The sequence below is a fragment of the Tenebrio molitor genome, chromosome 3 (genome assembly GCF_963966145.1).
Source record: "Tenebrio molitor chromosome 3, icTenMoli1.1, whole genome shotgun sequence".
Classification (NCBI taxonomy): domain Eukaryota; kingdom Metazoa; phylum Arthropoda; class Insecta; order Coleoptera; family Tenebrionidae; genus Tenebrio; species Tenebrio molitor.
The window spans coordinates 26,108,870-26,121,505 of record NC_091048.1 but is presented as its reverse complement, the minus strand read 5'-3'; the positions used below and the strand labels follow the sequence as shown (position 1 = coordinate 26,121,505).

The 12,636-nt window shown below is 41.4% G+C and overlaps 3 protein-coding genes across 3 annotated transcripts; 2 read left to right on the top strand and 1 right to left on the bottom strand.

Moving 5' to 3' along the window:
- Positions 1-1,994: 1,994 nt before the first annotated feature.
- Positions 1,995-3,252, top strand: LOC138127264 (uncharacterized). Its single transcript, XM_069043180.1, has 2 exons — positions 1,995-2,365; positions 2,421-3,252. Exons 1-2 carry the CDS (start codon positions 2,005-2,007, stop codon positions 2,750-2,752), a joined length of 693 nt encoding a protein of 230 aa, XP_068899281.1. The 5' UTR covers positions 1,995-2,004; the 3' UTR covers positions 2,753-3,252.
- Positions 3,253-4,343: 1,091 nt separating this feature from the next.
- On the bottom strand, positions 4,344-5,672 carry Osi11 (Osiris 11). The gene has a single exon (XM_069042979.1). It carries the CDS (start codon positions 5,604-5,606, stop codon positions 4,881-4,883), a length of 726 nt encoding a protein of 241 aa, XP_068899080.1. The 5' UTR covers positions 5,607-5,672; the 3' UTR covers positions 4,344-4,880.
- A 5,171-nt stretch (positions 5,673-10,843) lies between these two features.
- Positions 10,844-11,867, top strand: LOC138126736 (uncharacterized). Its single transcript, XM_069042509.1, has 2 exons — positions 10,844-11,294; positions 11,345-11,867. Exons 1-2 carry the CDS (start codon positions 10,859-10,861, stop codon positions 11,683-11,685), a joined length of 777 nt encoding a protein of 258 aa, XP_068898610.1. The 5' UTR covers positions 10,844-10,858; the 3' UTR covers positions 11,686-11,867.
- Positions 11,868-12,636: the final 769 nt, after the last annotated feature.

The window sequence follows — 12,636 nt, the reverse complement described above, 5'->3', positions numbered from 1 at the left end:
CGGATTACAGATCATAGATTAGCTGTTGACATCCAATCTCACTTTTTGGGTTGTTCGTATTTTTACTCCGCAGACTGACGAATGGTACGTTCACAATCGACTCTTCAACGCCAACTTTGACGGATAATTTAAATGAACACCCGATATAAAAATAACAGAGGAAAAATAGAACTTATTACCTCAAAACAAAATTTGTGTCTCATTGTGTATTTGTGTGCTGATTTCTCTATAACCCAATTTTACATTTACCGTGAGATTCATGGAATAAAAATTTAAGCAGCTTCACAATTGAAGATGCAAAATTTTAGTGTCAAATTGATGATTCCTGTGATGATTTAAATCTCAGTCGTTAAATAAAAATAATAAAGGTTACATTTTATAATTTAAATGACTATTTTAAACAAGGTGAACAAAAATAGACTCAACTTTTACGTTTTTCCAGTGTACCAACTAGCTTCGCAAAATTAATGTTTTAATTCTGTTCATGAACATAATGGAATCGAGTGTTTTTTAAATATCACCTCAAAGTTGGCGTTGAAGAGTCGATTGTGAACGAACTACGGATTACGAATGACGCATCAGTCGTTTAAATCTTACGTTTTTACACGTGTGGTGCGTTCACAATCGACTCTTCAAAGCCAACTTTGAGGTGAAATTTAAAAAAACACCCGATATAACATCTTCACAATAATTTTTAAAATGGTACGTATATTTAAATTAGCTGCTATAAATTTAAAACTTTGTTGATAATAATCCCAGAAGCTTCTCAGACAATTTGTATTTCGTCAAGGACATTCTTGGGTCTTTCTTTGAAAAGCAGAATAACTGTACAACTATAAAAAATTATAATTGAAACAAGCTAAGATTTCGTTTTCCTCGTTTGTCATGCTATCGGGTGTTCATTTAAATTTCCTATCAAAGTTGGCGGTGAAGAGTCGAACGCACCACGGATTACAATCACGGATCAGGTGGTTAAATCTAACCTCACTTTTTGCGTTGTTTGTGTTTTTACTCTGGTGCGTTCACAATCGACTCTTCAACGCCAACTTTGACGGGAAATTTAAATGAACATCCGATAGTTACTCTACAGCCTTTTCGCATCAATAAAGTTAAAAATAACATGCAATATACCGGGTGTCCGGTTGAACAGTATTGATGATCCGAGAGTGAAATCTATTTTGAGAATTTAGTTCTTCTCTTCCTATTCTAGGAACGATGATATCATCAACCGAAATCTCACCCAACTAATTAAGCTCTTGTGCCGAATTCGTTGCCAAAACGATTAATTAACTGCGTCACTTCGACACCTGATTAAAATGTATCGCACAAAATAGATTCTTCGAGCGCGGAACATTTTGTCGAAATTTCTAATTGCGATAATTGCCGCTTTTAATGACTAACTTATGTCGGTAATTGTGTTGATACCGCTACGAAACCAAACTTGGAACAAACAAATTTAGGCCACGACATAAAATAATTGCGTGTGCGTTAATAATACGAATTGCATTATGTATCATAAAAAAAAATCTTAACAGAAATATTTTCTATTGATGTTCTAAATTTGCCAAAACACTAACCCAGTAACTCGTGCCGAGTTTTAATTTTCTGTCATTTAATTGTATAGAATCGGAGTTCGGTAAAGCGAGCGGAACCTGCGGCGCGTCCCACAAGCACCCGCACGCGCACCCCTTCTGCTCCCATTCCAAGCGCACGCTTCTAATTAGATTTTAATTACGACCTGACGCACTTGTATCTTCGCGCCTGCTTGTGTAACACAAACAGAGGCGAAAGAGACCGTAACAAGCGGCACTAAGTCGTAAAAAGCGAAGTAGCACCAAAACGGCATAACATATCACCTAATTTTTTTCTTAAATATGTATGCACCTCGTTCAAATTCGTGAGGTTGTTTCTGCGGAACACTCGCCACGCTTTGTAATTCCAGGCCTCATATAAAACAAAATCTCCTGTCTTCCATATCAGTCCAAGTGCAAAGACCGACGCAAAATGTTCGTACCCTTGGTATTGTTGTTCTTGCACGGCGCCGCCGCCGCCATCGACAAAGACACCTTCCGCAGTTTGTTGCCCTTCCGCGAGTGCCTCGGCAAGAGCCACCCCGGTCTGTGCCTGAAGGAGCGCGCCCTCGCCGCCCTCGACGAAGCCATGACCACCGAGAAGCCCTTCGTCCTCTTCGACATAGTGGAAATCGCGCGCAACCCCGCCTTCCGCTTCAACTCCACCGACAACTTCCTCCCCGAGGAAGCTTCCGCGCGCAACCTGGCCCTGAGCGACGTCCTCTACACCAAAGTCGAAGACTTCTTCAAGTCGAGGGTCATCAAGTTCAACATGGCGCCAGCGTTCGACGAAGGTAAGTGAGCACCAGCACACCATGAAGAATTTGCGCACTGATTCCCCCGTTTTAGGCAGAGGCAAGAAGGACAAGGGGAAGGGGGGCATGATGATGCTGGCCATGGGGGGCATGGCGTGCATGCTGGCGCAGATGTTCATGGGGAAGATCGCCTTCATGGCGGGAACCGCGCTGGTCATAGCCAAAGTGGCGCTCTTCCTGTCCGCCATCGTGGGCTTGAAGAAGCTGGCGAGCGGCGGAGGCGGCGGCAGCGAGACCTCGCACGTCGTATACGCCAGCAGCGACGGACACAGTCACGGGGGCGGCGGCTGGCACAGAAGCCTCAACAACGACGCTCACAACATCGCCTACAAGGCGCACATCACTGACAACACCGCGGGGTACTGATCCTCACACTTGCCCCCAAAATCGACACCGCCACAAACAGCTAAATCAATTTTTGAATCTGATTCGAAATTCAAAATTTTGAAGTTCGCGCTTAAAACGAATCGGTCACGTGTCGGTTTTGGCGGGAAGTTTGAATCTGCCACTGCTCCCTCTAGATCTAGTTAATTTATTTATTTATTGTCTCTTAAGCTATTTCTGACCAGTACAAGACAAGCCAAAGATGGTTTAGCGTCAGTTTATTATTTGCATTAGTTTTAGTGTGTTTGAGAACGGATCCAGTGTCTCAGAGATAATATTTAATTAACAAAACTGACCAATATTACCTCTAGACGCTGTTGCCAACTATTAGACTAATTAGATTTGTATTTTACTATAGTTAGGCTAAAGCTAAAGTGACCCAGATCCCTGAAACAAAGGAACTGTACTGTAGATTTCTGGAAACTCGCGGCCCCAATTCCTCAATTGTGTCAAAATCTCAAGGCCACTGCTGCGTTAATAAAATCCGGAACTGTATCTCACAATTATCATTACACGCACCAATCCAAGTGCGTAATTTACGCAAATTAATGTAAGTGGCCACTTTTCCCGATGGTATCTACTCTCTCATTGTCTCGTCGCCTTTTTAAAAAAGAAAACTGATCTCGTCGTCTGACTTGATTACACGAAAGGTCGCTTGGTGCCAAATCGGGCCGGTATGGGTGCGACGCCGGATTACTGTTAGTTTCTCGTCGGAGAAAATGTACGAGAAAAAGGTGGATAATGCACACATTACTAAGCAAAGAACAAACAGAAAAAATGTTTCTGACAAATGGGCCAACGTGCACGTACTATATACGAGTGAAAGTTATGAAGAAGTTGTGAGAATTGGTCGACCTAGTGAACAACGCCGGTCAAGATCACTGCTGTGGTACCTGTGCGGCGGATTCTTCAAGAGTGAAACACTCGAGGATGTTTGTGGAAGGAGAGGTCGGGGGTCAGGTTAGCTTTTAGAATATTTGAAACGAGGCGAACTGACTCCCTAGGCTTGAAATTCGACGCATTTGACACAAAAAGCTTAAATGTTACGTAACTTGAGCTGTTTATTAATTGGTTGGATAAAATTTCATTCGGAGACCTGTAGCAATCAGAATTCGGTGTTTAAATACAGCGCTCAAATTAATCAGGCACTCGGCTTCGCCTCGAGCCCTAGTTTTCTTGCTGTAAAATACCCCTACCGTACTCCAATGTAATTAATTATTTTTTGTTTCTATATAGATTCGTAGTCTTACGTTGACAGAAGAAGGAAACAAGGAAAATTGATTTTGTAAACTTCTACCCAAAACATTTACAGTTTTACGTTCTTTAAAAAAAAAGCTTGCTTTCAAAACTATTGAAGATGAAAAAACTGTCTCTATCAAATTACACTTTTATAACCAGATTGTCAATAAAAAATAATTAGACTGGAATTGAAACTGGTAACTTGATTAACATCCACTCTGTATTAGTGGTGACTGTCAAAATGGCGTTAGGTTGGTACTCACTGTCGGTAGTCTGAATTTTGAATTTATCAAAGTGGCAACAGATTTTTAGCAACTGACAGATTCTAGGGTTTTTTAGTTCCACCAGAAGGTACTAAAAATGTAATGATCTGCACGTGTCCTGCAGTTACCCACAAGTTGACATTTGTGTGTACCAAAAATCGAAACAAAAAGTGATAAATTACGACTCTCTCAATATGGATTGCGAATGTGAGTGCGAATTACCCGTTTTAGTGCTAAAAACAATAGCGAAAGTACCCATAAAGTGTAAAGCGACTCTTCTAAAGAGCTATTAAACCCATTTAGCACAGTTCTTCATTTTGCGTGTCAGTGTGAAACTGCAGAAGTGATTGGTTATTTAGCAACAATTTAAACTTCACTTTTACTAGCAAACTTAACTATTTAACAGAGGCTCAAAACCGGATGACTACATACCCATAAACCTGATTTTTCAATTCTGTATTAACAGTCAACAACAACAACAACCAAAAAAACTCTTCCGACCTTAATACAGCGTGGTGTGAGTTACCAGATTTCTTTTGGAGATAAACTGGTGGCAAATTGTCTACAATAAATTAGCAATTAAATTAAACACTCTTAGGAACCGAACTCTACACTCTCTTGTGTCCAATTCTTCGTCCGAAAGCTTCACCGGAATCGAACGATCGTTGGTGGTGACTGTGCCGGAAGTGGTCATCGTGGAAATAACTCTCGTCTTCGTAAGAACTGGAATGGGTGTGACTCTCCGAGTACTTGGGTACCTTGACAATCTCAATCGTGGTCTTCTCGTGACCGCTACTGACCAGATTCTTCAAGCCCAGAATGGCACTCAGAAGCAGAGCAATTTTGCCCACGATCAGAGAAGTACCAGACATCACAGCTATCCCTTTGTAGGCCATCGCCAGGAAGCTACCCTTGATGGCCAACGCCCACAGAAGCGCCGCCGACCCTCCTCCTTTCCGTTTCTTCCTCGCCTCCTCGACCAACTGGGGTACTTTGATTTGAACCTTGTGACTGTCCAAGAACCGGGCGGTGGTACCAACCATCAAATGGTCGATCTCTTCAGACGAGAGCTTCTCGAGTTTGGTCTGGTTGAGTGGCTTGAGGTGGCGACTTTGCCTAGAGTCTCCCACCAGAGTGATGCCATCGACGATGGTGATGGCGTTGGAGTGCAAGGCGCGGTCCAGCACTTTCAACCCTTGGATCTTCAAGCACTTGAGGGTCTCGGTTTTGGTGGCGCATTGGGTGTACAAGTTTTTGAACAGTTTGAGGGTCGTTTCTGTGCGGTTGGCTGCCGTGAGTGACAACACTGCCAGGACAACGGTTGAAAGAATCATCGTCGAGGATCGAGTGGTACTGGCGAGCGCGGTACCACCCTTGCAATTTATTGGCGCCTGTTCGTGTCAATTCCCGGTTTTAGAGCGTGATTTTTCACACGCGTCGGAAAATCATGCTCGATAAACAATTAGGCGAGAGAAACGGCTCTTGGTCAGCTTCTGCGTGACCATTTGGTCTGAATAGAGAGAAAAAAGTCGTGCGAACGTCTCAGACAATTACAACGGAGTAATTGCTAGTTGTGTATTTTAATAAGCGGTTGAGTAAGATTTAATTTTCATATAATGGTCATTAAGAGCGTTTAAGTGCTCTCGACGACATTCTTCGCTCTCGCATTGACCATCTGTGGTGTCTCAAATCGCCGAAAACTGGGACTTGAGTAATAAAATTCGTTTAACAAGATTTTACGAGAGTCTCTTCTGATAAAACACGACACGAGTGTCTGCACAGGTGTGAATTGTGATTAATTCGTCCCACAGAAGAAGTGTAGGAACCTACAACGAAGATTAAATTTGATGTGGGTGGAAAAATTCAAATTTTGGAAAAAAGTGGACTACGTCTAGTATTATTATGGAAACAAGATGTGAGGGACTGTATTTATCAGATGACCAATAAAAACACCTCGTTAATAATAATTTCGACAAACTTTCCTAACAAGCATCTGGATTTTTGCAAAACATTTTGGTACTCTGAAAATAGTTTCAAGACTAGTTTTGTGTGTCTAAAAGACTTCTATTTTCGCTTCCCGCAGTCTCGGGACCCTTGATAGCATATAATTATTTGTGGTTCAAGCCTGCACCATGGTACCGCCTCTAGTTCTAATTGCTGGACACAACAAAACCGGCACAGGAAGCGGTTCTGATCTATAATCGAGCGTCGAAAATCCTAATTGGGCCTAACTAGAGATTCATTAAGACAACAATCTGGCTAATGAGCGCGTACGGAGTCAAAGTAGGCCGTACGCCTTATTGTTCAGATAAACAATTTATTACAAAATAAGATTACGGTGTTCCGGTGAGTACGAGTGTGATGTGCTACTCCACATTACACTGTCACTCTTATTCTGCCTCTTATATCACGCTGCAAAGGTGAAGACAATTTCAGTTCACCTACTGAACCCTGAGAATTGGGTCCTGCTGTACCTGCACTGCTAGTCTAATGCACCTAACGCGCTTCCTGTTGTAGCCTCTAATGGACGAGGAGACCATCCGGAACTGGCCTCGATGTCTCTAAATATTTTTTCAACCGCAAAACCAAAATAGCGAACGATTCGCGGTTTGTGCAAGCTTGTGCATTGTTAGAATACGCATCTCGCGACCCCGATTTTTCGAGGATGGAAAACGAACGTTTTGCACGCGCGAGTCGAACGGTGAAATTTAATTGATGAGAAATTTTCCACTTTCTTTTAGAAAAATTTTCAAAATTCGACTTGCGCTGGCCTGATTTCGTGTGTGTTTTGGAAAATAGAGCAATGAGTGTCGCGGTCACGGATTTCAAAATATTGAAGATCACCGGACCAATGACAATGTAAACCGAGGAGGATTGAGGTTTTTTAAACAATGTCTAGCGATTTCACGCCGGGTTTATCACTGAAGAGTTCTTGGTGACTAATAAATATCAATTAATTTATCGGTGTGCTACATCTGATGTGATGGTGATAACAGAAGAGTATTGGTTGAGGTGCAACAGGATGAGGCGCTCGCTCACAAGACAGAAATTTTAGTTGAAGCTACTCTCCAGCTGGATGGCAGGATCTAATTAAGAAACTGAGAATTTTTGATGCTTATTTGAAGATTGAACTGAAGACAGTTAAGGACGAGTAAATCATAAATAAATATTTTACAACCAATTGTGATAAAAAAATAAATAAATTGAGTTGCACATGTAAAAATCTCGTAACTGTGCAATATCGTGCAAAAAGGACAAACTACTAATAGCTGTCGCAACTCTGGAATTAATGATTTGGATAATCGATGTGTCTGAGTTTTATCATAACAGAACCGATCAAATAAATCCATTTTACCATCTGGAATCAAGTCCACATTTTTTTAAAATACAGTTGGATTTAAGTAGAGTTTACTTACTGAACCAACCAGTTCGTAGTTAAGCGACAGTGATTCAGAATATTTTATTTTAAAATTGTGTGTTGCATTACCGAGAAATATGAGATAGAGCATCTTATTCTCAGAATTCCAACAGTACCAGTCCAGTTGTCTCAGAATGTCGAAAGCTCGAGAAGTCTTAAAAAAATGATCAACAATTTAGGAAGAAACTTAGTCAACTTACAATGTTCTCAACCAGATGACTGGCTAGGACCACGTGCAGAATACCTAGCACCATTGTAATTACCAGGGTCATCAAACGCATCCATCTATCTTCCATTAGTTCCCGAAACTGATAAATGATAAGTTTTATGTTCGTGTGAAGAAGACCAAATTACCAAAAAGAAATACACCATGCAGCTAAGAACCAGCATATCACCTGCGATAGAGAATAAAAAAACAAATACGTTTAGTTCCCGTTTCACTTTGTGAAGAGTTCTAGAAACAAAAATTAGATATAGATGAGTCGTAAAGAGATTCTTACGTATAGAGAATACTGTAGCGTTGAATGCAAAATTCCAATCTCCTTGTTATTTCTTTCTGGTAGTGAAGATTGTCGACCAATTGATTTGGCTCCGTTGTTTCGTATCCGTTGTTGATGTTCTTCAGGAAGTGGAGCAACATATAAAACTGAAATCGTAAATGACTAGTGACGTATATAAGGATGCAGCAGGGTGTTGATAGGATAAGTGGTATCAGAAAAAGTGTCGCCCTGTACAACGCAGAAAGTACATTTTGCCACTGAGGAACAAATTCTTTAAAGATGGCAAGAGGGTAGAAAATATCCTCGTGGTTCTCCAGAGATTTGGAGTGCATTACTGCATTGACGTAAGATAAAATTGCAACGGATACTGCAAAACCGTTAAAATAAAGTGCCTCCGTTTTGATCCTCTTTTCTAGTTTAGGGCCGCAGAAAATTATTCACCAAAGTTCTACATTGTCCAACCCTGCCATCGAAGACTTTGGCAGTAATGGAATTCAAAAAATCGCTAACAAAATCTAAAAGTAATGAATCAAACACGAAAATTGTAAAATTGATATTCGTGATATGATATGGTTGCAACATTGTCAAGATAGTGAGGCCCACGACGGTTACTTTCAGCAACAGAATCATGGGTCTTTTTTGGATCAGGTCCAAGGAAATGATCCTCATCACCCATAAACAATCGTCTGGAAAATGATACGAACAATACATTTTCTAAGTTGTTCTAATATTGTGGTAGAGGTGTTGGATTCTCTCATGGGCTGTGACCTTCGAAATATCTGCGCGTAGGCGGAGCGGTTTGTAGCGCCTGCTTGAGACCGATATTCGTCGTTTGGGTATGACTCATAGTCCATGAGAAAATCCAAGACCTCTATTTACTGAAATTACTAGTTACTCCTTGCCAAAGGCCAAGACGTTTTCCTACGTAATTATTGACATATAGACATATAGTTAAACCTACTGACATTAGAAAATTAATAATATTAATTTTTATTGTTTTCAACTGTCATAAATTCTCATTTTTCTCCTTTGTAACTGCCTCTTAACTGCCCTAAAGCAAAAAGGAGCAGATAACGAACCGTTGCCCTAGACAACACGTTCAACGTCACAATTCTGACAGGTCTTGGAAAATTTGTCAAAACTGTCAAAAGCAAATGCGAAACCATTTTTAAAAGATTTGGAATCTTCAGGGACGTCGTTTCAAGCAATAAAATTTTGTATGCAACTCGTTTCTGGGTAAATTGGACTTTTCTAATATCCTCGAGGCCTTAAAACCCTCGCTACGCTCGTGTTTTAATCTTACCCCTCTGGCAATTAGAAAAGCCCAATTTACACAGAAACTCGTTGCATAAATAACTATTAATTAACTGATATAATTATCATTAATGTATTTATTAGGTAAGTTCTAAAACATCATTAACAATTTATTTCGGTCTCATTTTTAAAATTATTATAAATGGAAATAAATAAATAATACTTAAATTTTATTTAAATTACACTGCTTTTTGAAATTCAACATGTTAAACATACACACAAAAATATGGGATCACAAAAAAGCGTGAACCAGTCATATTATTTTGTCATATCTTCCACTTGCATCTATATCTAGAATTAACTAGATCATGAGAAAAATGCACAGTTAAGCAATGGTACGCAACAATATGTCTTCCAAAAAAGAAATATTTTTTTGTCAGTGGGTGCCAGAAACTGTCGGTACATATTTTTTCTACCAAAAATAATCAACACTCTTTGCATGTTGCAATGAGTTTATTTTGCGCAAATTCGTTTGTCGATTTGTTGAAATAGCAGTTGTGACACTTTTGTGTCACTGTTTCCCGCCCGATTTGTCCCCAACGGAAAATGTTTGGGACCGGTAAATTAAGTAGGTATACATTTGTAGAAAACCCGTCAATTTCCATCATACTAAAATGAGGAAATGTTGAGTTTCACAACAGTAAATTTTGTTTGACGGGAAAAATATTTTTTGATTATTTTTAGTTAGTTCAGGATAGAGAAATGTAATGCTCCTGCGAATCTGATTGGGAAATTACTGAAATAGTATTCTGCAAAAACTCGTCGTTATTTGCAGTGACATTATTTTACTGTGGTGCTTTTCTTCGTTGTTATCGGTTTTTGACCTGCAGTCTCGTGCTGGCAATTGTGTTGCAATTTTCTGCCAAATCAGGGCCTCCGATTTCCCCGATTCGAGAACAAAGAACAATAAACCCAATCAAATAACAGTGTTACAGTTCGAATGGGCAATTTGCGGTTTGCGGGTGTCCCATCGACGCAACCATCGACCTGCAAAAAGCCAGATCACTTGCGTTTTCGCCGTCACCGCCACGAATCGGCCAAATAAACCAAAACATTTTTAGTTTCCATTTCAAGGATCACTTTTCTAATAAAGCAAACCAGATTCACTGTCGGCCGATCTGCCATCACTCGCGCGTAAAAGCTGGAGGGGCGCGTCGTAGTAATCCGGCGACCAATCGTGTGGTTCGATCACTTTTCTAGGTCAGAGTCCAGCCAATGGCGCTTGTAGGGTAGTCGGCAAATGTGTCAATGAAGCCGGGTGTGGGCGACTGAGACATCTCTATGGGAACGTCTTAGGAGGTCAGCGAGGAAAAGGTCACAGCCAGTGTCAAAGTCATGGTATATAAGGCCCACAATGGACGCCGCTGGTATCAGTCGTTGGCGGTCTTCAGTGCAGTCGGTGATGAAGATAGTGTTAGTGTTGACCTTCGCCGTTGCGGCACTAGCTCAGGACTCCTTCGAGAGCACGGGAATACGCCTGGCCTTGAAGATCTACGACGACTGCAGCAAAGCGGAAGGATTCTCGCCATGTCTCAAGAAAAAAGCCATCACCTTCTTGGACCGGTTGAGTCGCATGGACCACTTCAGCCTCGCCGAAGGAGTCATGGTGACGCGCTCCAACGAAGTCATCCCAGAAGCCACCCTCTCCGAAGAACAACTCGAAAACACTCTACCTAGAGCCTCCGACGCCAAAGACGCCGCGCTCACCACCCTCCTCCTGGACAAGGTGTCGAAATTCGTCGGTTCCAGGACGATAGAAGTGACGCTCCCGAAACTGGCACTGGAAGAAGGTAAAAACTCCGAAAAACTGAAATCATTTGATTCTAAAGCGATGTTACAGGTCGTGGCAAGAAGATGAAAGGGATGATGGGCGGGATGATGATGGGGATGGCGGCCAAGATGGCGGCTATGGTGCCGGTGGCCATCGCCGGACTGTTCCTCCTGGCGGGGAAAGCTCTGATCACGGCGAAAATCGCGCTCTTGATTTCTGGAATCATCGCCATCAAGAAGCTGTTCGCGGCTAAGCATGGAGGTGGACACGGCGGCGGCGGCGGCGGCGGACACGGCTGGCAATCCGGAGGCGGCGGTTGGCAGTCTGGCGGCGGCGGCGGCGGCGGCTGGGACAAGAGGTCGTTCGACGACGCCCAAAAACTGGCCTACAAGGCGTACGCCCCCAAATGAAATGTACAAAGGTTGACCGATTTTTTGGTCGAATTATTCTTCTTCCCTTGATCGGATAGCGCCATTGTTGATATTGTATTTAATTGTTGAATATTTGTATTTATTGAGATATTTATATTATTTATTTTTTGTACCAAGCAGTATTTCCGATTCTTCCACAATAAAAAAAATCTCTACTTGAATACGTCTCTTACTCCACATACTCCATTCCCTATCTAGTTAGTACCCATCGCACTTGATTGTCATACATGAGTCCATCCATCGTGAAAACGTGTTCTTGTTCGATATTACACCGTAATTAACGTGGCCGCATGAGCGTCTCGAAAGTATATTCTTGAATTATTTTCCGTTCGGATTGTGGCACATTGTGCCAAATTACCATAGAGCAAAGCGCGATATGAGATTTCACGCAACCTTCTTCCATAATTGACGATATGGGAAGATTAATCATCCCATCTCACGTCTGTGTGAAGAATTGTTTGTATTCTAATCCGCGACGACGTTGGAATTTCTATTTTACCGTTAGGCCATAAAAATATCACAGATGAACATTACCGGCGCATCCTCAACATGTTTTTATGGCTCCGGTTCTTACTTTTCTTCTTTGGCCGAATTGTAGGTGTTTCGGTAATGTTTGGTGACCCCGAAATAGATTTTTTTATGCTGCGTGCTCAATGAAGATATCGCGCGAAGTCGTTCATAAATCGTTAGCATATGAGCGACCTCTTTGTGAGTGTGGGCGAACTATTGTTCTAATATGAAGAGTTCTGTAATGTGAACAAGGGAAAAATTACATTCCCAGATTGAAATAGATATTACTGTTACAATTATGCAATTATTACAGTCAAAAAAAGAGCTAAAATAAAGAGACTGTTCTTTGGACAAGATGATGGTACAACACATACAGAGTGATCAACAAGAGCAACTTAGCTTAATCGTACACATATGCAT

Bases quoted from the DNA above. Each gene is read 5' to 3' on its own strand.
- LOC138127264 (XM_069043180.1), top strand. From the start codon at position 2,005: ATGTTCGTACCCTTGGTATTGTTGTTCTTGCACGGCGCCGCCGCCGCC. The intron at 2,366-2,420 runs GTAAGTGAGCAC...CCCCCGTTTTAG, and splicing joins GGCGCCAGCGTTCGACGAAG to GCAGAGGCAAGAAGGACAAG.
- Osi11 (XM_069042979.1), bottom strand. From the start codon at position 5,606: ATGATTCTTTCAACCGTTGTCCTGGCAGTGTTGTCACTCACGGCAGCC.
- LOC138126736 (XM_069042509.1), top strand. From the start codon at position 10,859: ATGGACGCCGCTGGTATCAGTCGTTGGCGGTCTTCAGTGCAGTCGGTG. The intron at 11,295-11,344 runs GTAAAAACTCCG...GCGATGTTACAG, and splicing joins GAAACTGGCACTGGAAGAAG to GTCGTGGCAAGAAGATGAAA.